Source organism: Mustela erminea, chromosome 3 (genome assembly GCF_009829155.1).
Source record: "Mustela erminea isolate mMusErm1 chromosome 3, mMusErm1.Pri, whole genome shotgun sequence".
NCBI classification, from domain to species: domain Eukaryota; kingdom Metazoa; phylum Chordata; class Mammalia; order Carnivora; family Mustelidae; genus Mustela; species Mustela erminea.
Genome location: NC_045616.1, coordinates 137,860,796 through 137,885,595, shown reverse-complemented (window position 1 = coordinate 137,885,595; position 24,800 = coordinate 137,860,796). Strand labels below are relative to the sequence as shown.

The window sequence follows — 24,800 nt, the reverse complement described above, 5'->3', positions numbered from 1 at the left end:
ATGAATACTGTCACGTTGAAAATAAATAAATAAATAAATACATTTAAAAAAAATCAAGATAAGGAAATAATCTCTAGTAAGAGAGACCTAGGAAAAATTCCAAATAGGAGAAATAGTTCCACATAGACTTTGGACACTGGAATTATACAACATAAATTATAAATGTCTCAAATATGATTAAAAAATAAAAGATCATTTTGAATGAGAAACTAGAAACTGCACATCAGAGAAAATTTAGGAAAATAGACTGTCATAAGTAAAAAAAAAAAAAGTACTGTAAATGAGGTTAAAAAGTCAACAGGTGGCTTACACAGAGTAGATGTATCTGGAGAGAGCCCTAGTGAGTCAGAAGATAAATTACACAAAATGCAGAAATATAAAGGCCAAAAAAATATGAAGGCAAGTTCCCAAGATATGGGAGATTAGTGATAAAGACCAACATAGATGTGATTAGAATTCTGGGTTACAATCTGAGGATTTCAGAAGGCAGTGGGGTAGGGGGGTGGATGAGTTTGGTAATGGATATTGAGGGCACATATTGCACGGAGCACTGGGTGTTGTACACAAACAGTGAATCATGGAACACTACATCAAAAACTAATGATATCCAAATTAAAACCACATTGAGATATCACCTTACACCAGTTAGAATGGCCAAAATTAGCAAGACAGGAAACAACATGTGTTGGAGAGGATGTGGAGAAAGGGGAACCCTCTTATACTGCTGGTGGGAATGCAAGTTGGTGCAGCCTCTTTGGAGAACAGTGTGGAGATTCCTCAAGAAATTAAAAATAGAACTTCCCTATGACCCTGCCATTGCACTCCTAGGTATTTACCCCAAAGATACAGATGTCGTGAAAAGAAGGGCCATCTGTACCCCCAATGTTTATAGCAGCAATGGCCACGGTCGCCAAACTATGGAAAGAACCAAGATGCCCTTCAACGGATGAATGGATAAGGACGATGTGGTCCATATACACTATGGAGTATTATGCCTCCATCCATCAGAAAGGATGAATACCCAACTTTTGTAGCAACATGGACGGGACTGGAAGAGATTATGCTGAGTGAAATAAGTCAAGCAGAGAGAGTCAATTATCATATGGTTTCACTTATTTGTGGAGCATAACAAATATCATGGAGGACAAGGGGTGTTAGAGAGGAGAAGGGAGTTGGGGTAAATCGGAAGGGGAGGTGAACCATGAGAGACTATGGACTCTGAAAAACAATCTGAGGGGTCTGAAGTGGCGGGGGGGTGGGAGGTTGGGGTACCAGGTGGGGGGTATTAGAGAGGGCACGGATTGCATGGAGCGCTGGGTGTGGTGCAAAAATAATGAACACTGTTTTTCTGAAAATAAATAAATTAATTTAAAAAACTAATGATGTACTGTATGGTGACTAATGTAACATAATAGGAAAGAAAAGAATAAAAAAGAGAAGAAAGAATAGAAAGAAAAGAAAAGAACGGAAGGAAGAAAGAAAAAGGAAGAATGAATTCTGGATTACAGAATGGAGAATTAAAACAATATTTTAAGAGATGAGGCCAGACAACAAGAGATGGGATGAATCCTGAGGCCTCTTTTAAGCCATTTTAGAGAATTTAAACTTTATCGTCAGGAATAGGGAGACTGAAATATTTTCATCAGAGAGGAACAAAATCCAATTTCCAGTTATAAAGGTCACTTTGGCTGCATTTTGGGAGATGGATCAGCGTTGAGAGAAGCAGTCAAATTCCAGGAAAGGAGAGCAGTAGAAGAACTACTGCAGTCACCTGGACGAGTGAGATTTTAGAGATATTCAGGAGGTAGAGTTGGAGTAACTTGGGAACCAGTGAGGGGTGAGGGGTTTTTGCATCAACTTTACCTTCTCTATTAAGTCTTGTTCACTGTGTATAAGTGCTGCCGAAGCGAGCACAAGTCTTGTTCATTGTGTTTAAGCACAGTTACCTTTCGAGGAGGTCTTTCTACAGGTCTTTTTTTTTTATTATTTAATTTAGTTTTTTCAGTGTTCCAAGATTCATTGTTAATGCACCACATCCAGTGTTCCATGCAATACGTGCCCTCCATAATACCCACCACCAGGCTCTCCCAACTCCCCATCCCCTCTCCTCTCCAAAACTTTGTTTCTCAGAGTCCGCAGTCTCTCATGGTTTGTCTCCCCCTCCGATTTCTACCAACTCACTTTCCCTTTCCTTCTCCTAATGTCCACCGTGCTATTCCTTATGCTCCACAAGTAAGTGAAACTATATGGTAATTGACTCTCTCTGCTTGACTTATTTCACTCAGCATAATCTTTCTGTGTATTTATCTCACTGTATTGAAATGATTCAGTCTGCCTCCTCCACAAGACCACAAGCTCCTCAAAGTCAGAGAACTTATCCTATTAATTACTGAGGGCTTCTCTTTTTCATCTCACTCCGTACTCAGCACCGAATCAGGGCGGGGTTCAAGCCTTGCCAGGCCCACGTCTATGTGTTAACACCGGCACCTTCGCTCTGAAAGGGACGCTTTCAGAGGATTGCCCAGTTTCAGATCACAAAGGAATGCCACACAAAGGAGTTGGGCAGAGCAGAGCAGAGCTGTGGTTAGATCTGCATTGTTTTGAAATAACCTAAGCAACAATTTGAATGGGGAGGTGATTAGGTAGGAGGGATTTACAATTGCCAGGAAAGAAAATCGAAGACTGAATCAAGACAGTAACAGTGGGAATGAAGATGGCAGGGCAGAACCACAAACTCTTTCGGAGGCTAAAAGTCAGGGCTTGACTTAACATTTAGATATTGAGGGGTGCCTGGGTGGTTCAGTCGGTTAGGCATCGGACTCTTGATTCCCGCTCGGACTGTGATCTCAGGGTGGTGGAATTGAGCCCCACATTAGGCTGCATGCTCAGCATAGAGTCTGCTTCTCTCTCCCTCTCTACTCCTCCCTGCCGCCCCTCCCCCAACAGCCACACACTCTCTCTCTCCATCTCAAATAATAAATAGACAAAATCTTTAAAAAACGCACATTTGGATATTAAAAATTAAGGAGGAGAATGAATTGGGATGAAACTTATTTTTACCTTGGGATCTGGGGGTTCTCTACAACCAGATGGGAAATTCAGGAAAGGGAGTGACTCTAGGTTGCTATGGAGTCTACAGGCGTGAATCACTGTGATTCCTGAAAATCACTATAAAATGTTCTTCACCAGCACCCACTTGCAAAGGTTTGCTGTGGGCAGAGCAGTAGAATACCAAGAATACCAAGGAGGCAGGATCAAGGAATGTAAATGATTCCGACTTCATATATACTGCCTTACAAACGTCATACCATGAATAGGTTTCCATTTCTGTGTCGGGCTCTTTGGACTACCAGCTTTTTCCCTGGCCCTTTCTTTAGCATGCTGGAGATCTCAAGTCCAGCGCCCACCCACCAGAGGCACCAAGATATCCAACACTTACTTCTACTTCCTGGCAGAAGGTGGCATTGGGGCCATACTGCAGCTGGCATTGATGGTGAACATCATAGATCACTCCAGGGGCAATGACCTTGGACTTCAAGCCTTTCTTTTGGGGGATATCATCGAGACAAAACCCCCAGCCCCGGCTGAAAACAAATTATCAAAAAGGAGAACAGTTGCTTATGATTTCCTTTGTCTTAGTCTTTTATTCAACAGAAACCTTCTATCCCTGTGGTTTACCCTTTGTCCTTCAAGACAAATTTATTGCCACAAGGCATAGAACCCTCTAGGCCCAAGATGGGAATGGCCGAACAGGAAATCAAAGCATACCCCAGACTATTACTTCAGCCGGGAGCCAGGAAATACAAGCGGGAGAGCAAAATAAAATCATCAAAGGGGTTTCAGTGACCACTCGTAACATATGCCCGCTGTTCCTGCCAGTGTGGGGGACTTACACACTCAGATCTAAAGTGCCTGCTCTGCCCACTGCAAGCAGGGCAAGCAGGGGGATGGGACATTCATTGGGCTGTGCTTGGAAGACAGGACCCACCTACAACTCGGGGGCGGAAAGCAGAAGCAAAATCTGCCCCCTTCTGATGCCACCCTGATGCAAAGATCTGGGAGAGGAACGGAGACTTTTCCAGGCCTAGGGTGAAACTCCAAGGGACTTCCGGTTTAAAGAGCACCAGGTCAGGCTGCCCCGAAACATGCTGCCACTTACTCCAGGAAGCGGGTGATGTACTCCTTGCTGCACTTGGACCAGGTCAGTGGGCTGGGATTGTACTGGAGCTGGCGGGACATGAGGTACGGGTGCCTGCCCTCGGGCTCACAGTCATTCTCTTTCCCGTCATGCTGGATGCCGAAACTGCAAGAAGGCAGAAGGCGCAGGAGTATTAAGGAGGCGGGTATGAAACAGGGCGACAACCCCAGTCCCTCCACGAGAGCCACTTTGTACCGAATGCACCTGTTTACAAAGTGAGGCTCTACCTGGACAGGGACAGCTGACTTTGAACTAAAAGGCGCAGGAGATGCTTTCAGCTTCCACAACCATGGGAACCACGTGGCTAATTCAAAAACCTGTGTTTGGCTGAGAGCTCCCAGTTCGGCTTTCCAGGAGTCTGGAGTAAGGAGGGCAAATCCCGCCTCAAGCGGTCTTCCTCTTGCTTTAGCAGCTGAAGCACAAAACACCCAAACCTTCCTTCGCCCCTTTTCATCATCCTGTACAGAAGGGCACAAAAGGGAAAGCCTAGGAGAGACTTCGTCCGAGGCCACAAACTTTGAGTGACTGATTTTCTTTTGAGTATTGTCATGCGGGTCCTCCAAGATGAGAGACGTTAGGGAGGCCTCCCAGGTGGGGTCGGAGCAGGGGGTTCACAGACAGATCATCTGGAAGGTGCCAGCTTTCCACTTCGTGATCTGGGAGTTCCTCCCCTGGAAAACGCAGAGGTCATCACGGCGTTGGGGTCAGATCTGAATGGAAGAGTCTGAAAACTACTTAGCAAGGGCCTGGCATAGAATCAGGACTCGGGGACTCATGGAAGTCCTTTACTGCTGCCTTGACCCTTGTGGAGCTTCTCAAACATCGCACTGCTCGTGAGAGGTAAAACCAGGTCTTCCGCAGCATGTGTTGCTCCGTCAGTGTCCTTACCCTCGTCCTGCTCCTCTGCTCCCGGCCTCCCGCTGCCATGGCTGAGCAGGTACAGCAGCCCTGAATGCCCCGACAGAGCTCGTTGGCCACGTGAAAGGGCGTCGGGGAAGGAAGAGGACTCAGAGTCTGTTTATAAGCTGAGTCCTCAGGATTGCCCCAAGACACCTGCAGAGGCTCCCCAAGATCTCTCTTCACTGGCGCACTTGCAACGCGGCGAGGTTGGCTCAAATTTCCAAATCTGAACAGAGGGGAAGGGTGACCTCTGACTCCGCTAGTGAAATTCAACCTCCCTGACAGGCAAGCTCACGTGTGACTTGAATACAATCTCCCGATCCACATTAGCAACTCTCACAGAGAACCGTCTGGGGGGGATTTAGAGGTTTCTTGTATTTTGCTTAATGTGTTATGATGTTACCGACTTCCTTATGGACTTTCATCACATTCCAGATAAATACAAAATTCACAAAGGAATCAGGGAATTAATCTACAGAACTGTTCTCACTCAGCCACTAATGTGACTCGGTGAAAGCTTTTATTGCAAAGCAGGCCTTCCCTACGCTTGCTCAAATCTATTCTTACCCCACTCATATGGGCCACAAACCCTATTCTTACCCTGCTCAGGTGGGCCACAAGCTCACCTTCCCAATAATCAGTAAAACACTGAACTGTAGGCATGGTTTGAAAATATGCACGTACAGTGGTTTTTCTAGCATCGGATAGTCTAATTCCAGAACCACACAGCCATACCCTATCCACTGGTTGGAGTCAAACCTACGTTCAAAACATATCAGTTACCTTAAAGCTCTTTTTGTTCTATCGAAAGGTTTTATTTCCTTTTTAAAGGATTAATTTATTTGAACGAAAGCATACACACATGCAGAGGGGCGGCAGAGAGAGAGAGGGAGAGAGAGAATCTCAAGCAGACTCCCCACTGAGCACAGAGCCCAGTCTCACCACCCTGAGATCATGACCTGAGCCGAAATCAGGAGTCAGAAACTTAACCAACTGAGCCACCCAGGGGCCCCTGCTCTACCTCAAGTTTTTAATTCACTAAAGGATTTCCCCCTCCAGCTTTGCCACCTCTCTGTGCCCCCCATGTTATGGAAGAAAAGCAGTGCCACTAACAATGTCCCTCTGAACTGTGTCTACTATGTCTAGATGTGTGGGGCCCCCCTGCCCATGAGCACAGTGGGCCAGTGATAAATGAAGGCCAAGGAAAGCACATGGGGTCATAGAATGTTTCCAGGAAGCTCCGTTCTAGCAGATGGGATGGACGCTGAAGAGCAGCTGGGAGTACGGAGCCCTCCCGAGTCTCCCACAACTTGCTGGGCTGTTGGATTCACCGGCTTCACCTCTGTTAGATGAGTTTGCTGAATTACAGCTGTGAAATAGTAAGTTCGTTGGCTGGGTTTCAGGGTTTCATTTGATGGCTATTCCTTGCCTTTTCTTCTTCTTTTTTTTTTTTAATCTGAGTATAGGGGACACAATGGTATATTGGTTTCAGATGTACGACTTAGTGATTTGATAAATTTCTATATTAGGCTCTGCTCACTGTAAGTTTAGCTACTATCTGTCCAGTTACATCATTATTACAACATCCTGGACTGTATTCCTTATGTTCTACCTTTTGTTCCTGTGACTTGTGATTCATTTCATGGTGCAGAAGACAAAAACCATGATAAGCGTGATTGTGTGCTTTCCAAGCTGATTGAGGAAGTACCGATTTCCTGCATGTAACACGCAAAGGTCTAATGAAATCCAGAAGCAGGAGAGAAATATTGGGTGAATATTGGCTTTTAGGTGTGTATCTATATATCATGATATTTTCATTACTTAAAAGAAAAGGATGCTAGGTCTCAGATAAGTTTTTAAATTTCCTCCTGGAACTCTACCTTCGTTTTTGGTAACGTACCTATGGAGCCTAAGGAAGGTAGTAAGAGAACTCAGGTATAAATGACTGATATAATCCAGGGTCCTCATATACAGATTTTCAAAAAGTTTTCTCTCAAAAGGGAAATTATTCACATAAGGCCACAGCACAAGTTAGTTAATTTTACTTTCTATTTTGCATCACACATAGTCGGTAATGAAACAAATCATGTTTCCAAGAAACAATGGGGTATCTATGTTATTAAACTATAATGAGTGTCTTTGGGGATACCGGTTTATCACAGATTTCATTTTTGTTTTTGAGCTGCCTCAGGCCCTTTCATTGAACTTTTCAGTTTCTCTGTTTAATTAGATAATTAGAACTATATAACTAAAGAAAGAACTAAATACCTCAGAAGTATCATTGGCCAGAAGCAAAAGTTTCTTAGGAAGCTCTTAAAGTCTTCTCTGGTTTGGTTTTGTGTTTTACTAAAGCATTTTTTTTTCATCATTCAAACTCAAGCTTATGTGTTGTATACTTTTACCAGTGACCCTGAACTTTTTTGGCAAATAAAGACAGCATTTTAGTGCAAATCAAAAGCACTGTGAGAGATCACCTCAGTCCGGTCAGAATGGCTAAAATAACAACAACAACAATAAAAAACAAACAAGAAATAACAAGTGTTGATGAGAATGTAGGAAAAAAGGAAGCCTCGGGCAATGTTGGTGGGAATGTAAATCAGTACAGCCACTGTGGAAAACAGTATGGCGGTTCTTTAAAAACAGAAATACCACATGATCCAGTAATTTCACTACTGGATATTTACTCAAAGAAAATGAAAACACCAATTCAAAAAGATATATGCCCCCCATGTTTACTGGAACATTATTTACCATAGCCAAGTTATGGAAGAACCTAAGTGTCCATCTATAGACGAATGGATGAGGAAGACATGGTGTGTGTATACATATAAGGGACTGTTACTCAGGCATAAAAAAGAATGAGATCTTAACATCTGCAACAACATGGATGGACCTAGACAACATTATGCTAAATGAAATAAGTCAGACAAATACTGTATATTTCACTTATATGTGGGATCTAAAAAAGCAAATGAATAAACAAACAAAAAGCAGAATCAGACATGTAAATATGGAGAACAAACTGGTGGTTGCCAGAAGAGAAGGGGTTGGGGGTGGGCGAAATGGGCAAAGGAGAGCGGCAGATACAGGCTTCAGTGACGGAACGAGTAAGTCGTGAGAATAAACAGTACAACACAGGGAATACAGCCAATGATAGTGTAGTAGGGTTGTGTAGTGACAGATAAACTACATTTGTGCTGAGCAGAGCATAAAGTATAGAGAAGCTGAATCACTCTATTGTATACCTGGAAAATGTAACATTGTGTGTCAACTATACTCAAATGAAAAAATTTTAATTAAAAAATAAATGACATTGTTTTATTTAGGTCATCTGTACATGGCCCAATATCTTTTTTTTTTAATTAAACTTTTCATTTTGAGATAATTGTAAGTTCAGATGCAGTTTTAAGAAACAGAAATGAAGAGGTCCTCTGTACCCATCCTGCACTTTCCCCCCAAGATAACACACTATAAAACCATAATCCACTAACACAACGAGGTACTGATGTAGATACCGTCAAGACACAGAGCACTGGTCACCGCAAGGATCTCTCCTGTTGCACTTACAGTCACACTCTCTTCCTTCCCACCCCCGTTCTGTCCTGAAGCCCTGGCAGCCACTAAAACCTCCATTTCGGTAATTTTGACATGTCAGTCATATATCACACAGGATGTAACTGTGGAGATTGGCTTTCTTTCATGGAGTGTAACTCTTTGAAGATTCATCAGGTCACTACATGTATCATTGGTTCCTTTCTTTTAGGGCGTCTGTCCCAGTTTAGTAACCATTCACTCTGTTGGGTCAACACCACCGTTGGATGGTTTCCAATTCTGGGCTATTAAGATTAAGCTTCTATAACCATTCATGTACAGTTTTTTGTGTGACTTCATTTCTCCAGGATAAATGCTCAAGAGTACTGGACCATATGGTAGTCTACTGTTCAAAACACTGGCAACCTGTTCTCTATAGTGCCCAAACCATCTTACTTTCTAACCAGTAATGCATGAACGATCCAGTTCCTCTGCGACCTTTGCCAGCATTTGGTGTCACCACTCTAGTTTTAGTCATTCTGATTGGTGTGTTGTGATATCTCATCATGGTCTTAATTTTCATTTCCCTGATAGCTAATGATCTTGAATATACTTTCAAGTGCTTATTTGCCATATATCCTTTTTGGTGAAATTTGGTAAAATGGTCTTTTGTCCATTTTCTAATTACTATTTGTCTTATTACTAGTGAGTTTTGATAGCTGTTTATGTATTTTAGATGCTGGTCCTATTGATATATGGTTTATTCTTTTCCTAGAACTGCCATAAAAATTATTGTAAGCTCAGTAACTTCTTCTCTCACAGTCATGGAGGATAGAAGTCTGAAATCAACAGGTCAGCAGTACTATGAACACTTCAAAGGCTCCAGGGGAGAATCTGTGCTTGCCTCTTCCAGCTCCTGCTCAGTGCAGGCTTCCTTGACTTCTGGGATCAAGACTTGAACTTCTGCCTCCGACTGTGCATGGTCTTCTTCTTTTTGATCTCTCTGTGTCCAAATCTCCCTTTCCAGTTCCTGGGTCTAGGGTGAGCCTGAAACTAGTCTGATTACATCTCAAAATTTTTAACCAATAACATCTGCAAAGACCCTATTTCTAAAACAGGTTACATTTTGAAATTCCAAGTAGCCTTGGATTAGTGAAGAACACTGTTCAAGTCATGACATAGGATTTGCAAGTATTTTCTCCTAGGCTGTGGCTTGTCTTTTCATCCTCTTAAAAGAGTCAAAAGGTTTTGTTTTTGTTTTTGTTTTAATTTTGAAGAGTCCAATTTTTAATGTTTCCATTTATGGAATGCATGTTTGATGTCAAGTTTAGAAGCTCTTTGCCTAGCCATGGATACTGAAAATTTTCTCCTCTTTATGTCCTGAAAGTTTTATAGTTGTACATTTTACATTTAAGTTTGTGTCTACTTCAAGATAATTTTTGCGATGGTGTGATACTTAAGTAGAGGTTCATTTTATATTTTTTAAAATTTTGCTTATGGATGTCCAATTCCTTCAGTACCCTTTCTTTAACAGGCCACCTTTCCTCCATTGAACTGCTTTTATACCTTTGTCAAGAAATCAGTTATATTTGTTTTGCACTATTTTTGACTTCTCTGATTGATTCCATTGATGTTTGTGTCTCTCCCTCCGCCCAAACCACACAATCTTTGTTACTGAAGTTGTATAATAATTTTTGAAATCTTGTAGACTGATTCCTCCCATTTTGTTATTCTTTTTCAAACTATTTTGAAAACTTATTCTAGTTCCTTTGCCTTTCCACATACATTTTAGAATAATTTTCTATATTAAAAAAAATCTTACTGCAGTTTTGGTAGAAATATCATTAAACTTATATATTTATTTCAAGAGAATTCCATTTTTATCATGTTGAATCTTCCAATTCATAAACAGAGTATGTGTCTCCATTTATTTAGATCTCTCATTCTTTCCTTGGTGTTATGTAGTTTTCAGCATACAAGTCCTGTACATGTTTTGTTAGCTTTAAAAGTATATAATCATGTATATAAAAATATCATACTTTTGAGTGATCATGAAGGTTACTGCATTTTTAATTTCAATATCCACCTATTCATGATCAGTATATAAAAATGTGATTTTTATGACTCTATTGTACCCTGTGAACTTATTTTTCTAGTCTGTGTGTTTACATAGATTCTGTGGGGTTTTCTACAGATACAATTATATTATCTGCAAATAAAGCTAGTTATATATCTTCCCAACCTGTTGTCTTTTTTTTTTTTTTCTTGTCTTATTGCACTGGCTAAAACTGTACTCTTTTTTCTATCTGTTCTTCAGGCTTGATCATTTACATTGTCCTATCTTCAAGTTCGTTGGTGTTTATTCTGCCTACTCAAACCTGCCAATGATTCCCTCTAGTTAATTTTTTATTACACTGATTGTACTTTTTGTTTTTTAGCTTCAAAATTTCTTCTTGGTTTTCTTTTTAGATTTTCTATCTCTTTACTGATATTCTATTTTTGTTCATACATCATTTTCTTGGTTTTATCCACATCTTCCTTAGTTCTCTGAGCATCTTTAAGGCACTTGTTTTAAAATCTTTGTGTAATAAATCTGCCATCAGGAACAATTTCTAATGATTTATTTTTCCTTTGAATGGGCCATACTTCCCTGATTCTTTGCATGTTTGGGGATTTTTTTGTGTAGGGGAAAGTGAACATTTGAATCTATTAATGTGGAAACTCTAAAAATCATGTTCTTCTTCCTTAGGGTTTGCTGTTTTTATTATTGTTATTATTACTATTATCATTATTATTTTTTAAAAGATTTTATTTATTTATTTAACAGACAGAGATCACAAGTGGGCAGAGAGAGAGGAGGAAGCAGACTCCCTGCTGAGCAGAGAGCCCGATGCAGGGCTCGATCCCAGGACCCTGGGATCATGACCTGAGCCGAAGGCAGAGGCTTTAACCCACTGAGCCAACCAGGCACCCCAATCATTATTATCATTATTATTATTAATCATCTTAGTTATAGGTTGTATTTATGCCAAGGAGCAAACTGAGGTAAAAATTTAAGGTCTTCTCAGGTCTTTTCTGAATCTATCTGGGCATATGTGGTTACTTTCTAATTCTCCCCATATATGCAATTACTTTCAAAAGTCCTATTCTTTATTGTCTGGCCCTCAAAAGGGAAAAAGAAAGGTGAATAGGGGGAGAAAAGGGTGCTGGTCCTTTAAGTCCTCCAGAAGACACTCCAGTTAAAGGCAGGGGCATGGAGGCTTACAACAACATGGAGAAGTACAACCACAATGGCTGCCCACAACTTTGTTTTTACCTCTGTGAATCAGAAGCAGCCATCAGCAATCACAGCACAGATCCTTGACATTTAGAGGACAAATATCAAAATATTAAATCAATTCAGATAGTGACCCAGTTCTATTCTGTTAGATAACCTACCACTTCTGATAACCAGTAAACATCTACAACTCTGTTTCCAAGAATTCAGGGAAATAGTGCTCAAGTAACGTTACTAAGAGGTTTTTACATTTATTGGAGAATTTCTAAACTCTGAAAGGATCATACTTGCCCTTGGCTTTATGGCCTTGGCTTTGTAGTCTTGCTCACAAAATCATAGGTCCATGTCCAGATAATCATGCCAATGATTGTGTCAAAAATTGGAGCAAATCTGATTTTGTAGAATCTGCTTAGCTTATTTCTGAGGCCTTTTATACAGCCAGATTAAGTTGAACATATAAGAAATCCATTCTTTGAACAGAAGTAATGAGCATTTGTGAGCACCTTTTATCAAGCAAGTCTTCTCAATTTTTCTTTACCTTGAGTATACCACTTGAGGAAGGCCTTGAGCAGTCATTTCTCAGTTTGACCTTATTATATTTATTAGCATTACTTAGCCAGCAGATGCTACTGACACCAAAGACTTGACTGGAGGCTGCAGGGAATATATCCCTTCACATATCAGGACGGAGGATGTCTATGTTTCTATATGAGAATAGCTTTCATTTTGTCAAGTTTTATTATCAGCATGCCAACTACTACAGCCTAGTCTTTTCAACATCTAGCCTTCTGTCTCCGATCGTTAATTACCTGTATAAGCAAGTCACTTAACCTCTCTGTCTTTAAATTTCTGATAACTAAGGATACTAAAACATAACACCTTTATCTCCCAGGGCTTTTTGGTAATAATCTAAAAAATGACAATACCTAAGAAATTGCCTTGTTCAACCTAGTCGCTTCACAGATGAGGGAGCTGGTGAGCAGAGGTATTGGGAATTATCTAAGGTAATAATATTGGCTGATGGAAAGCCAGAGTAAGCACTCACTTTTCCCAGCTCCCAAGCCGATACTCTAGTTTTGTCCTGCAGGTAAAAGTATTTTTGAAAACTTCCAGTATTACATGAGAAAAAAGATGAGAACGCCCAGACCAGAGGCCAGGCCTGGAATATCCAAAATCCTCATTCTCTCTTCACTCAAAACATTCTGCAATCTGCCTTCTATGAATTCACCTAATCAAATTCACTCATTATTGAGACAAATGTACATCCTGCTCACCGACGTTTGCTTGATGGTCTTTTCCAGCTGATGGCAGTTTTAAATCTCTGCTTTATTCAATGTGTTCCTTTAATGCATATGAGTAAAATGGGGTTAACAATAGTAGCTTCTTGAGAGGTTTCATAGCGTTCTTGAGAGGATTCAATAACACAACACAAAGCGTATGACATAAAGTAAAGGTGAAAAATGTTCATGTTTGTGACTTTTCAGTGATATTATTACTATTCCGTAAGAGCTAAACAGGGATTGTTATTTCTGAATTCGTCAAGTGAGTTACAGCTTTTGCCCTTGTCTGTGCTCCACCCATTCTAATTTAGAGAACTGTAGTAGCCTCTTTGGTTCTGGGATGTAGACAGGCATGAGTGGCCAGGGAATAAAAGACACAGAAATCTTTGAAGCACATGATGGTCCCCACTTTACAGGTGAGGAAGCAGAAGTTGGGAGAATGAGTCTCAAGACGCAGCACAGCCCAACTCCCGATGATCCATTTAAGGGGCTTTCCCTTCTTTCTACCCACATGGTACATGAACATGGCAAGGAGATCTCTGTTTCCTTGGCCCTTTACCTGTGTCCAAGTTCATGGGCAATTGTGAAAGCCAGAGGGAGTCCAGAGTCTTCATTGATGTTACAGCTCCTGTGAGGCTGGCACATTCCGGACAGGTGGGACAGACCCAAAGTCTCACAGGGGCGATTGACACCAGCACAGATGTCTTTTCTGAAAGCAGAGAACAGAGATGCATAAGCTCGCAAAGAAACATCTGAAAAAACCCTTCTGGAAAAAATCTGGGTATTAACTCACATTCAGTGTGGTCTGGGAAGCATGATTAAAATTGTTTTTAAAAGTCCATACGAATATAGCGAGGTAATTCTGCATTCACAAGATTACTCTGATTTCACTTCTTAATTACTAAATCTCAGTAACACCTTAAAAATGTAGGAAAATATGACAAATGTTTTATTTTGAGTTGCTTCTGCCCTTAATCCCAAGAGGCCAAATTACATTTTTTGGACCAAAAGAGAAGGATTTGATGGAAAATGTAAGATTATTTGAACTTTTATTCAAAGGAAGGACAACCAGCAGTGGCCGAAGGTTTTCAAGTATGAAACCCCTTGTTGTCTTTCTGAGATCTGTGCTCAAAATTCCCCTGAGAACTTCTGCTTTTTCACGAAAACAGGCAGTTGGTCTCATCAATCCATCTGGAGCTCAGATCAGCTGTCTCTGCAGCCCCACTATGCTAACAACATGGCATATGGGAAGGAATGCCTATACAAATAAAAACTCCTTGGATCTCAAAAAAATACTGGTTATAGTCTTTAAATGTAAAAATGTGCTCCCATATGTTTGTGCGCATTATTTCAGTCAAGGACAAGAGTTAACTAGTCTTTTGGTTTTCTTCAATTCAAGAAGAACTCTTTGCCGAGAATAATTAGCACAAATGCTAACAAGGCTCTGAACTTCAGTTAGTTACAGATCTTCAACTCACTGGGCTAGTGTGGGTACCATTTCTGGCAACAAATGGTCTGGGTTTTTTTGTTTGTTTGTTTCCAATGGGCCATGGAAAAGATGGAGACTCCAAAAACTCCTATGAGTCCTCAGTTCCCCTCAGGAGGGGAACGGCTCCTCAGGAGACAACGGCTGGGACAATGGGTTAGAACAGAGAGACAGATCCTATCTCAGGGCACCCCAGCAGATCTGATCTCCACTGTCATAGCAATAATTGTTGGGTGGTTTTGTGTTGGAGAGCTAGACTGAATCATACAGCCCAATCATTCTAACTAATTGCTGGGTCTGTGGGAGGATCAAGAAAACACTGTTCTGCCCCTACAGCAAGATGTACTGGTCACTATTTCACTTTTTTCAAAAAGTCTAGGCCTGCGTGGAGCTGCTGGGAAAAGATGGAGTCTATTGCTAACTCCCTGGCTTTCTCATTGTGATAAGACAGGAGTTAGGTCCATTAAACAATTGTTCACTGCATGCCTACTAAGTATCTAGCACTAAAGAGAAAACAAGGGGGTAATAATAGAAATGGAGGAATAGGAGTCTTCCAGGCCAGGAGCTTATGCTCCCCAAAGCACATAAGCTCTACACCCCACCCCTATACTGGGAGTAGTATAAGAGAAAAGATGGCTTGGCATGCATCTTTCGGTATACTAGTCCCACTTCATAAGGTATGCTCAAACCAAAATATGTTCAAGCCAATGTACCTTCTCCTCAATGCAGCTCTATAGAGAACCCTGTTGAAGTGGACCTCAGCCTGGATCTCTGGAGGCAAGTCTCACACCTCCCTCCCTGGTGCTGCCTGTTTCTTCAGAACAGAGGTTCCCAGAAGGGGGTGCTTTGGCTCACCCACCGACTCCTACAGGACATTAGGCGGTGTCTGGAGACAGTTTTGGTTGCCACACTCAGAAGCGGGTGCTACTGTCATCTCATGGAGAGGGGCCAGAGATGATGTCAAATATACCTCCATGCACGGGACAGCCCTTCACAACAAAGAATTAACCAAGCCAAAATGTCAGTGATGCCAAGAGTGAGAAATCCTGTTTTCGAATCTGAAATACTCTCCACTGTTTAGGAGCTGGTGAAGTTCAACATACATTTTGGAACAGGCCTTTGTTCCAAAGAAGAAACGTGATCATAATAAGAGAAAACTGGTCATAATAAGAGAGCAGATCCTTCATATCCTTATGGGTAATAGTTTAACTATTAGGGTACAACTGCCTGGATTCATGTCCCAGCTGTTCCTGTTAACAGCAATGAGATTTGGGGCAAGTGACCTAACCAAACCTCAGTTTCCTGCTCTGAAAAATGGGAATGGCTAGTAGGAGTCAATGACCAGGGTTGCTGTGGAGATTAAATGGAATGCTGATTATTCTAAGAGATGTAGCACAGTGCTACATCAAACACTCCACAAATGCTAATCACCCTCAACTCACTCATTTCTTCATGTGAGAAGGAGAGAAGAAATAATTTCTACTTTAAGGGCAAGAAAAGAGGTGGAGCTGACCCAGCTTCCAAGGGTGGTCCCAGATCCAGGATTCTTCTCTACAGAGAGGTCCTGCCTGGACTGAAGTCTTTCCATGGCTTCTCGCCCAGGTCCTCAGTGTTTTCTGCCTGCTTGCTGGCTTCCCAGGGCCCCTGTGCTTACCTTCCCAACTCACATTAACCTACCTCCCAGGGGACTGACTGATGTCACAGGTTCCAATATGAACCTCTGGAGATTATTTGCATTCAACCAATGTTTTGATACTTTCACTCAAAAGAGTGCTTCTGATAGTTGGAGTGAAGGCTGCTTTTCAACCTCTGCAGGCATCCCATGCACTGGGAGAGATGACAGGCCCAAGTGTTCGGGGGCAGCCTGTCCTCCCCAGGGAGAACATAAACAAGGGCCTTCTGTGCATGAGGTTCTTGGTGGCTGAAAGGCCAGGCCAAGCACCCTCCTCCTCCTCCATGACACGTGCCTGGATTTCTTAGTGTCTCTGAATCTGCATAGGGGTTCCCCCCATGAGAACATACTTCCCCATGAATGGAAGACCTTCATATGTCTAGATTAAAATAGTGTCTACTATGCAGCATGTATTCAACAAACATTTATTGAATCAATGAACACACATAGCCTCCAAGAGCCTGGGATGATCAGAAGAGTTTATTAGCCTTTCACAGCTAAGAATCCTAGAAGGCTGATGGTTCTTCTTTGTACCAGAGGGGCTATGTGTAATCAGAACAAAATACTATCTTCATGGGGGTAAAGGAAGACAAGTGTAGGCAAACAGTTCTGCCTATTCAGGCGAGGGAGACCTGCTGCCTATATTCTGTCTTTAGCATCAGTCAGGGGTGGGTTACCAGGAGGACTGGTTTCTGTAGAGACAGTTGCATGTTTCTAAACTAGAGGGAAAGTTTTTAAAAATAAAACAAAGGATCAGAAACCCCATGCTGAAGACTTTCAGGAGTCTTTAATGAGGATCTGCAAACAATCTTCCTGATTGCTTATGGAGCTGCATGAAAAAGCCAATTTTAAAGATGAAGTTATTTTCAGGATAGGAAAAAGGCCTGCATTTTGCCAGCAGATGTAGTTTATTAAAAAGGAGAGTTTCCTGTACTGTTTGCCAACTGCCCCCTCACTGGTAAGGGTCTTGGGAGTCATGTAGATCACAGGACTGCCTTTAAAAATGACAGAGCAGTGAACAGTAGGAGACACACATAAATTTGAAAACCAGGTAACTCTCCCACCCACCAGCCTCCCTGCTTTGCAGACCCCGGCCTCCGTGTAGTTCCCAGGGTACCTGGTGAGGAGGACAGCCACATCATGATGGGCAGGGTTGAGGTCACTCTTCGGATTGATGCTCTTCTGCCACTTACAGAAGCTGGACAGTGTCTTCTCCGCATGGTGGATGATTTTCAAGCCTTGCTGGAGAAAGAAGAGGAAAAGACGGGCACAGCTGAGTTTCCTGTGCTCAGGGCTCATCACACAAGTCCTTGGAAGCTGCCGAGTGGGCCAAGATCTGGGTGGACGCCTCAGATATCTTTTTGGCATGAGTTTGGCAGAGGCCCCTCCCTGCTTTCAACACCATTACCCTCATGACTTTTATTAAAAGAACCTGAAGGACAGGGGCGCCTGGGTGGCTCAGTGGGTTAAGCCGCTGCCTTCGGCTCAGGTCATGATCTCAGGGTCCTGGGATCGAGTCCCGCATCGGGCTCTCTGCTCAGCGGGAAGCCTGCTTCCCTCTCTTTCTCTCTGCCTGCCTCTCCGACTACTTGTGATTTCTCTCTGTCAAATAAATAAATAAAATCTTTAAAAAAAAAAAAAAAAAAGAACCTGAAGGACAGAAGTGCGGGACAGAAGTTATCACTGGAACAAGTAGCCCTTAAAGAAAAAAGTACATTGGCCAAGACCAAGACCTGTGTGACGTTCCATCTCTTGCAGCTCTATGCTTCCTAAGCCAGTACAATTCCAAAGAGGCATTTTTATTTCTATTACCAATAATAATAATAATAATTCAACAATAAGCTTCTTCCTTACATGAGAACTACAAGGCTGGGTTGCACTCAACATTTGCTTGCCCGTGGTTTCCATTTTGGTCTCACATCCGTGAGTGAAGGGCAGAGGGTGACATAATCTTTCCAGGCTTCTGACCAGTTAGGATCACTGGCTGTCTGACAATGACCAGGGTGCTGGAGGGGGCACCCCCAGCCTGCAACTCCCAGGGTTCCCAAGTCACCCACTTGGCCCAAAGTTACTACTGGGGATGGGAGGAGAGGACTTGTTCCAAATTAACTGGATGAACACTTGTCAAAAGGAGGGGGAGGGATAATCAGCTCTAGGGGGACTCCAGCTTCATGTGAATTTCTAAAGGAGACATTCCTTTCACTTGCCCCATTTCTCTGGGATCTCAGTATGAAGCTATCTTTCATACAAGATGGATTCTACCTGGAGAATGACGACTTCCATTGGCCTGCTCTGAGTCTATCACTCTGGCTTCAGTCCAAGGAGTTCAAGACAATCTCTACATGAAACCATGAACCTGCTTCGGTACCGTTCTGTATTTTGTTAAGGCCCACATCCCAAACAAGACCTGAGAGGCGGCAGTTGCCTGTTAAAGGCATCTGCAGGTCCCAGGTATGCTAATGAACCACCACAAAAACACAGAAAGGTGGCTCATCTTCACTCATGAAAACTCATGTGCTGCTAAGCATTCTGAATTTAAATAAAAGAAACAGACTTCACTATTTACTAATCCTCATCGTCCAGCAGAATGCTAGATGGTGGAGGAGGAGGCAGAGCTGTGGGAGACTAGCTGGGCACGGGGGTCAGCCTCCCGCCGCTCATCTTGTCAAGCCCTAGTTACAGTAGCAGCCCTGCCAGATCCAACAGCCCCCACCCGCCATCAGGAACCGGCAAGGGGCGTAAAGTCGGAATGGCAGGAAAAAGAAGTAAATAAAAAGGCAGAGAGGAAGGAAGGGTAAAGAAAGCAGTGTTTCCCGATCATTTACTATGTGTCAGATACCTTCACATATATTCTTTCATTTAATTTAATTGCATCTTCTGGGCATTTTTTCCTTAAGAGAGCAGAGTTAGTTTCATTTTATAATAAGAAGGAATTAAACCTCAGAGAAGTGAGAAGCTCGCTGAAGGTGAATCGGGCCAGATACGGAATCAAAGGCTCCAAGAACAAGGGCTTCCAGGTGAAGCATGCCTCCCGCGGGTAGCCCGCCTCGTGAGGAGGCCGCCTCAGGTACAGGCCCTTCACACCGGAGGCCCGAGCATTCAACAAAGCATCAACTGCAATTCAATTGCTTTGAGGTCTGTTTTCAATCCTGTATTTCTTCTTCTGTTTGGTTGTGGGCTTTTGTTGTTTTCTGTGTGTGAGCGAGGAGGTCTCTGAGAGAATACTCATGAATTAAAAAATAATACCATCTAAAATTATTCCAAAGAAGAAGAAATCCTTAGGTATAAGTCTAGCAGAACCAGTGTAAGCTCTGGATCAGGAAAACGACCAAACACTGTTGAAAGACAGGAGCCTCAATCCCAGCTTCACCCCTTACACGAATACTGACTCAGAACGGAACAGACTTAAATGTAAGATGTTAAACTTGGAAGTTTTAGGAAAAAAAAAAAATCACAGGAGAAAATCTTGGGGACCTGGGACTAGCCAAAGGGTTCACAGACTTGACAGTAAGGACACGAACCATACAAGGGAAACTGAAAGACTGGACCGCATTCAAAATTAAAAATTTCTCCTATGAGAGAAATCTTCAAAGACAATGAGAAGATGACTGTAGAGTGGAGGGAAATCTTTGTAAGACAAAGATTCAGACTCAGACCTAGAATACATAAAGGTCTCCCAAAACTCAACAATAGAAACAATGAGAAAATAAGCAAACATAAAGTTTCATCTCACTGAGGAGGATGGACAGAGGACAAATAAGCACGTGAAGACAGATTCAACATCTTTTGCCATCAGAGAATTCCAAGTTAAGACCTCCAGGGCCTGTCACTACAGACCTATCGAACAAAGGCAATGAAAGGCAGCGGTAGCACCCAAAGAGTGGGGAGGACAGGTGTGCTAAAGCTGGTCACCAGGAACACTGCTGGTGAGGACAGAAACGGGCACAGCCTCTGCAGACAGCAGCTTGACAGTTTCTTTAAAATACAGAACAGGGGAACACCTGGGTGGCTCAGTCAGTTAGGCATCTGCCTTTGGCTCGGATCATGATCTTGGTATCCTGGGGTGGACTCCCGCCATCAGGCTGCCTGTTCAGTGGGGAGTCTGCTTCTCCCTCTCCCTCTGCCAACTCTTCTTGCTCGTACTCTCTCTCTCTCTCTTTCTCAAATAAATAAATAAAATACTTTTAAAAAATTAAAATAAAATAAAATGGAACAAATACTTGAAGACACAATTTGGATGTATCTTCAGGGAATTAGGCTGAATGAAACAATCCAATCTTAAGAGGTTACACATACTCTACAATTCCATTTGTATAACATTCTTGAAATGACACAATTCTAGACACAGAGAACAGACTAGGGCTTTCTAGGGGTTAGGCTGGTAGGCAGAGGGGGGGTACAAAAGGGTAGCATGTGGGGACTTGGTGATGAAACCATTCTGTATTGTGTCAATAGTCACATAAATCTACATGTGTTATAACTGCATAGAATGAAATGTACACACAAAGACACCCCCCCCCCATCAGCGCTGGTAAAACTAATGAAATCTGAATAAGGTAAGGGTTTGTACAAATAAATTAACTTTTCGGTTATAGTATTATACTCCAGTTAAACCAGATGTTAGCACCAGAAGATGGGGGAGGGATATAAGGGAATTCCCTGAACTGTTTCTTCTAATTGCATGTACATCTATAATTATTTCAAAACGAGAGTATTTTTTAAATATCTTAAAAATAACTGATCTGAATTAAGGCTTAAGGGTTGCAATACAAAATCTTACAAAGTGCTTTTCAGTGTGATTCTATGTGGGTTACTACTTAATTTTACATGACATTCCATGGTTTTGAATCAAAGGGAAACTTTCAATGAGTGACAGTGGGTAGGGAGAGCCCACACACTCACACACCCATACACCCCACATACACACTCACATACCCATACAACCCCACACACTCACACACCCATACACTCCACACACTCACACACCCATATACCCCACACACTCACACACCCATTCACCACCCACACACAGTCACACACCCATACACCCCACACACTCACACACCCACACAAAAGTGTCAGTTAAGTTCCCTAAGTAGCCATAAATACACAGAAGCAGAAGAATCCCATCTTGGAATGTTCTCCTTTGACTCACAAAGGCCCTGGTGGGGCACACAGCTCAAGATGGGAAACCACCAGATCGGAAAACTCAATTTTAGCTCTAATATTGGCGAGACTCACCATTTTGTAAGACTTAGATACCAGTCCATGAATGTTCATTTAAAGAAAAGGGAATGTTTACTAACTTCCACTCTCCCCAGTACCTGAGCCAAATTCAGTGTCCGCAAGGACACCTCTTCTTCTTCATCCTGAGGAAAGCAGAGTCCTTTTCCAGATGTTGCAGCAGGAACACTACCTCCAGTTTTCCCATCATTACTAAGGGCCCATTTCCCTGAAGGGTCTTAGGTTTTATGCATCCGATCTTCTCACTTCAACAGTGAGGAAACCCAGGCCAGAGAAGGGCACCACCTTAGCCAAGCCACACAGCAGCGGTTGGCAGAGTTGGGCTTTCATGCCAGGTTTGCAGCTACGCATCCAGGACGAGTGGCTTCCAAACTGTTGAAAACTTCTCTAAACTTATTGCTTGAATAACTGGAATGATTTAGCAGTTAGCCAATGAATGACTCTGACTTTTTTCTATTCCCCGAGGTCACACTCCCACCCTGGGGAGGAGACAAACGCAGAAAGAAACCCTCCGCTTCTGAGACCCCCAGCTCCTCATCCTCCTCCTGCCCTCTGACCACTTCTCAGGCCCCTCTACAGGCTCTTCTTCTTCAGCCTTCCTTGGGCTCACAGCTTAGCTCACTCTCGATCACAGTCAGATTGGGGGAGATCATCTGTATGCCCCTGACTCTCCAATCTAGATCTCACCCCAAAGCTCTCCTAGAGGGCAAACTCATGCACCCAAATCTCATGATGGGCACCTTCTAGCTGGCACCAGAGGACCCCCCAACTCAGCATCTCCAGAGTCCTCCCCCGACAATATTCACCTGCTCTTCTTCCTGCTTCCTCTCAGCTGAAACACCATGAGCTTAGCAGCCTCGTCTAGAAAACCCCAACGTCCTCCTGGTGGTCTTCTCTCCCTCTGCATCCGGCGTCCCCATCTGTCCTCGTGTGCTGCTAAGTCGACCTCGCCTCCTTCTTTACTCCCAGCTGCCCGAGCTGACACCCTCTTCATTTCATGCCTGGCTTTTGCTCACATCATCTCATAACTCTTCTCCTTTCTTCCTTGTTCTTAAATCCATTCTCCAGGCTGGTGCCAGACCGATCTGGTCAAAACCAAAGTCTGCCCATATTATGACCCAGGACTCAAGACCCCTCGGAGTGTGACCTCCAGGAGGCTCTCCCTTCATCTGCAGCCTCACAGCGCATGTTCCAGCAACATTCAAACAGTTGATATCCCCCACCCCCGCCATGCCATATACCATGCTCTTTCTACATTTCTTTAAAAAAAAAATATATATATATATATATATATATATATATATATATATATATTTGAGAGAGAGAGAGTGGGGAGAGGGGAAGAAAAGGAGGAAGAGAGGAAGGAAAAGAATCTCAAGAAGACCCCCTGCTGCACACAGAGTCCAATGTGGGGCTCTATCTCATGACCCTGGGATCGTGACCTGAGCCGAAACCAAGAGTCAAACCGTTAATCGACGAGCCACCCAGGCACCCCTTTACCTTGCTTTCTTCAAGCCGCTTCTCTACCTAGAATGCCTTTCTCTCCTCTCTTACCCCTTCAACCTACCCAGCATCAGTCCTTTGAGACTCAATCTGAGCATTTCCAGGAAGCCTTCCCTGACGTCATTCTGGATTATGTTCGCACCCGTTTATCTTGTGCCCCGCTGGCTCACAGCTCTGGGGTTAGAATGGCCAGACCGTGGGCCCGTTTTCCTCCTCAGTTCTTTTCAGCACAAGGACTGAGGCTTATTTCCCTACTCGCTTCAGCCCTGCACAAGCCTGACACACAGCAGGTGTACACCCCACCCCGGGGCCGCACACCACCCCCGCCAGGAATGGAGAAAAAGTGAAGAAGACGCCCACTGTGCTGGACAAAAGTGCAGCACCCATGGGGACAAGGCTTCGTGGTGAGTCAGTGAAGAGGCAAGACCTCCTGTGGCTTAGGGAGGCGGAAGGTAAGGGGTCAGAAGTATAAGAACAGAACAACGAACATCTGTCATAATAATCCTGGTGCCTGTGGTAGGAACTGCTGGGCGGCAGGTCCACATGGCTCTCTTGTGTTTCTTCAAGCCATCTGAGCAAAGACACCAACAGCTTTTGTCTTTCTCCAAGGATGTTGTGTAGAAACAGACTTGGAGTACTGAGTCAGTGTTCCCCTCCAGGGAAGAGGGCAGATTTCTTCACTGTCCAGGATAATGGCTCCCTCTAGGGCACAAGATGACAGGCTTGCTCCCAGGCACCTCTGAAGGGCTGATGTTTCCTTGGGTTGGAACTCCTCAGCCGAGATGAAGCCCACTACGTGCCCAGCATCCACCTGGGCTGCCCCTGTCTCCACAGCAAGGGGACAAGAGGGGCAGCTGCAGACATGAAGCTCGAGCTTGTGCTGTGTTGTGCTGTGCTGTGTCGTGTTGTGAGGAGGAAAGTCCTCCATCCCTACCTGGAAGGCTCACGCCATCTCCCAGCATCATATCCACGGAAGCACGGCCGGAGAGCTGGTGAGCCTTGCTCTAATCTAAGACTCTGTATAACTCTTGACAGCAATAAGGACGAGAAGGGAGAACAGGGACCCAGCAGTCCGGGTCCCTGACTGCTGAGGCTGTACTGTCTCCACACGGGCTGGGTCTGCGAGGTTGTCGAGATAAGCGAGCAGTGGGACCACTGGCAGAGGGAGGGAAGGAGCAGAAACGTGGATGGCAGCCACGGGGAGGATTCTTCCCCCGTCCCATCACGCCTACAAGAGCAATTCTGGAATAACCTGGGGGTTAGTCACTGAAGAGAGGAACGAAATGTTAGGGCCTGAAGCCTCCTCTAGTGCTTTTGTCAATTTTTGCTTTTTTTTTTTTTTTTTTTTTTTTTTTTTTTTTAACAAAGCTAGTGCACAAGGAACTAAGGCGCTGATCATTTGTGGCTAGGTACCTCCCCGCTGTGTAGAACTTCCACCTGCAATATGTGGCATTTAACACATTTTCAGTGACAAGGTCATCAGGATACCTTAATACTTCTCTACTAAATGTCACGATTCTGCAGGCAGGTTTTAAGTGAGTACAATTTTTCTCTGCCCCCTTGGCCTCTTAATCTCCAAGTCTGGTAAAAGCTAAATCCAGGAAACACTTACCCTTTTAGTTTCTTGAATGCCTTTGAACACAGAAGCCTCAAGAGGCATTAATGAGCTCTGCCTCAATACCACATGCCCTGAGAGTGTCCCTGTTGCA

General features: G+C 43.3%; 1 protein-coding gene across 9 annotated transcripts in view; it reads right to left on the bottom strand.

Annotated features, from left to right (window-relative positions):
* ADAMTS12 (ADAM metallopeptidase with thrombospondin type 1 motif 12) overlaps positions 1–24,800 on the bottom strand; it is a 290,253-nt gene that overhangs the window by 103,688 nt on the left and 161,765 nt on the right. For 8 of the 9 annotated variants that reach the window (XM_032337661.1, XM_032337660.1, XM_032337662.1 and 5 more), the window contains 4 exons: positions 17,462–17,586; positions 13,746–13,895; positions 4,160–4,303; positions 3,440–3,584 (listed from right to left, as the gene is read on the bottom strand). In XM_032337661.1, coding sequence (XP_032193552.1) covers positions 3,440–3,584; positions 4,160–4,303; positions 13,746–13,895; positions 17,462–17,586 — 564 coding nt within the window. The remainder of the gene's footprint in view (positions 1–3,439; positions 3,585–4,159; positions 4,304–13,745; positions 13,896–17,461; positions 17,587–24,800) is intronic. The other variant, XR_004284258.1, reaches the window with a different exon arrangement.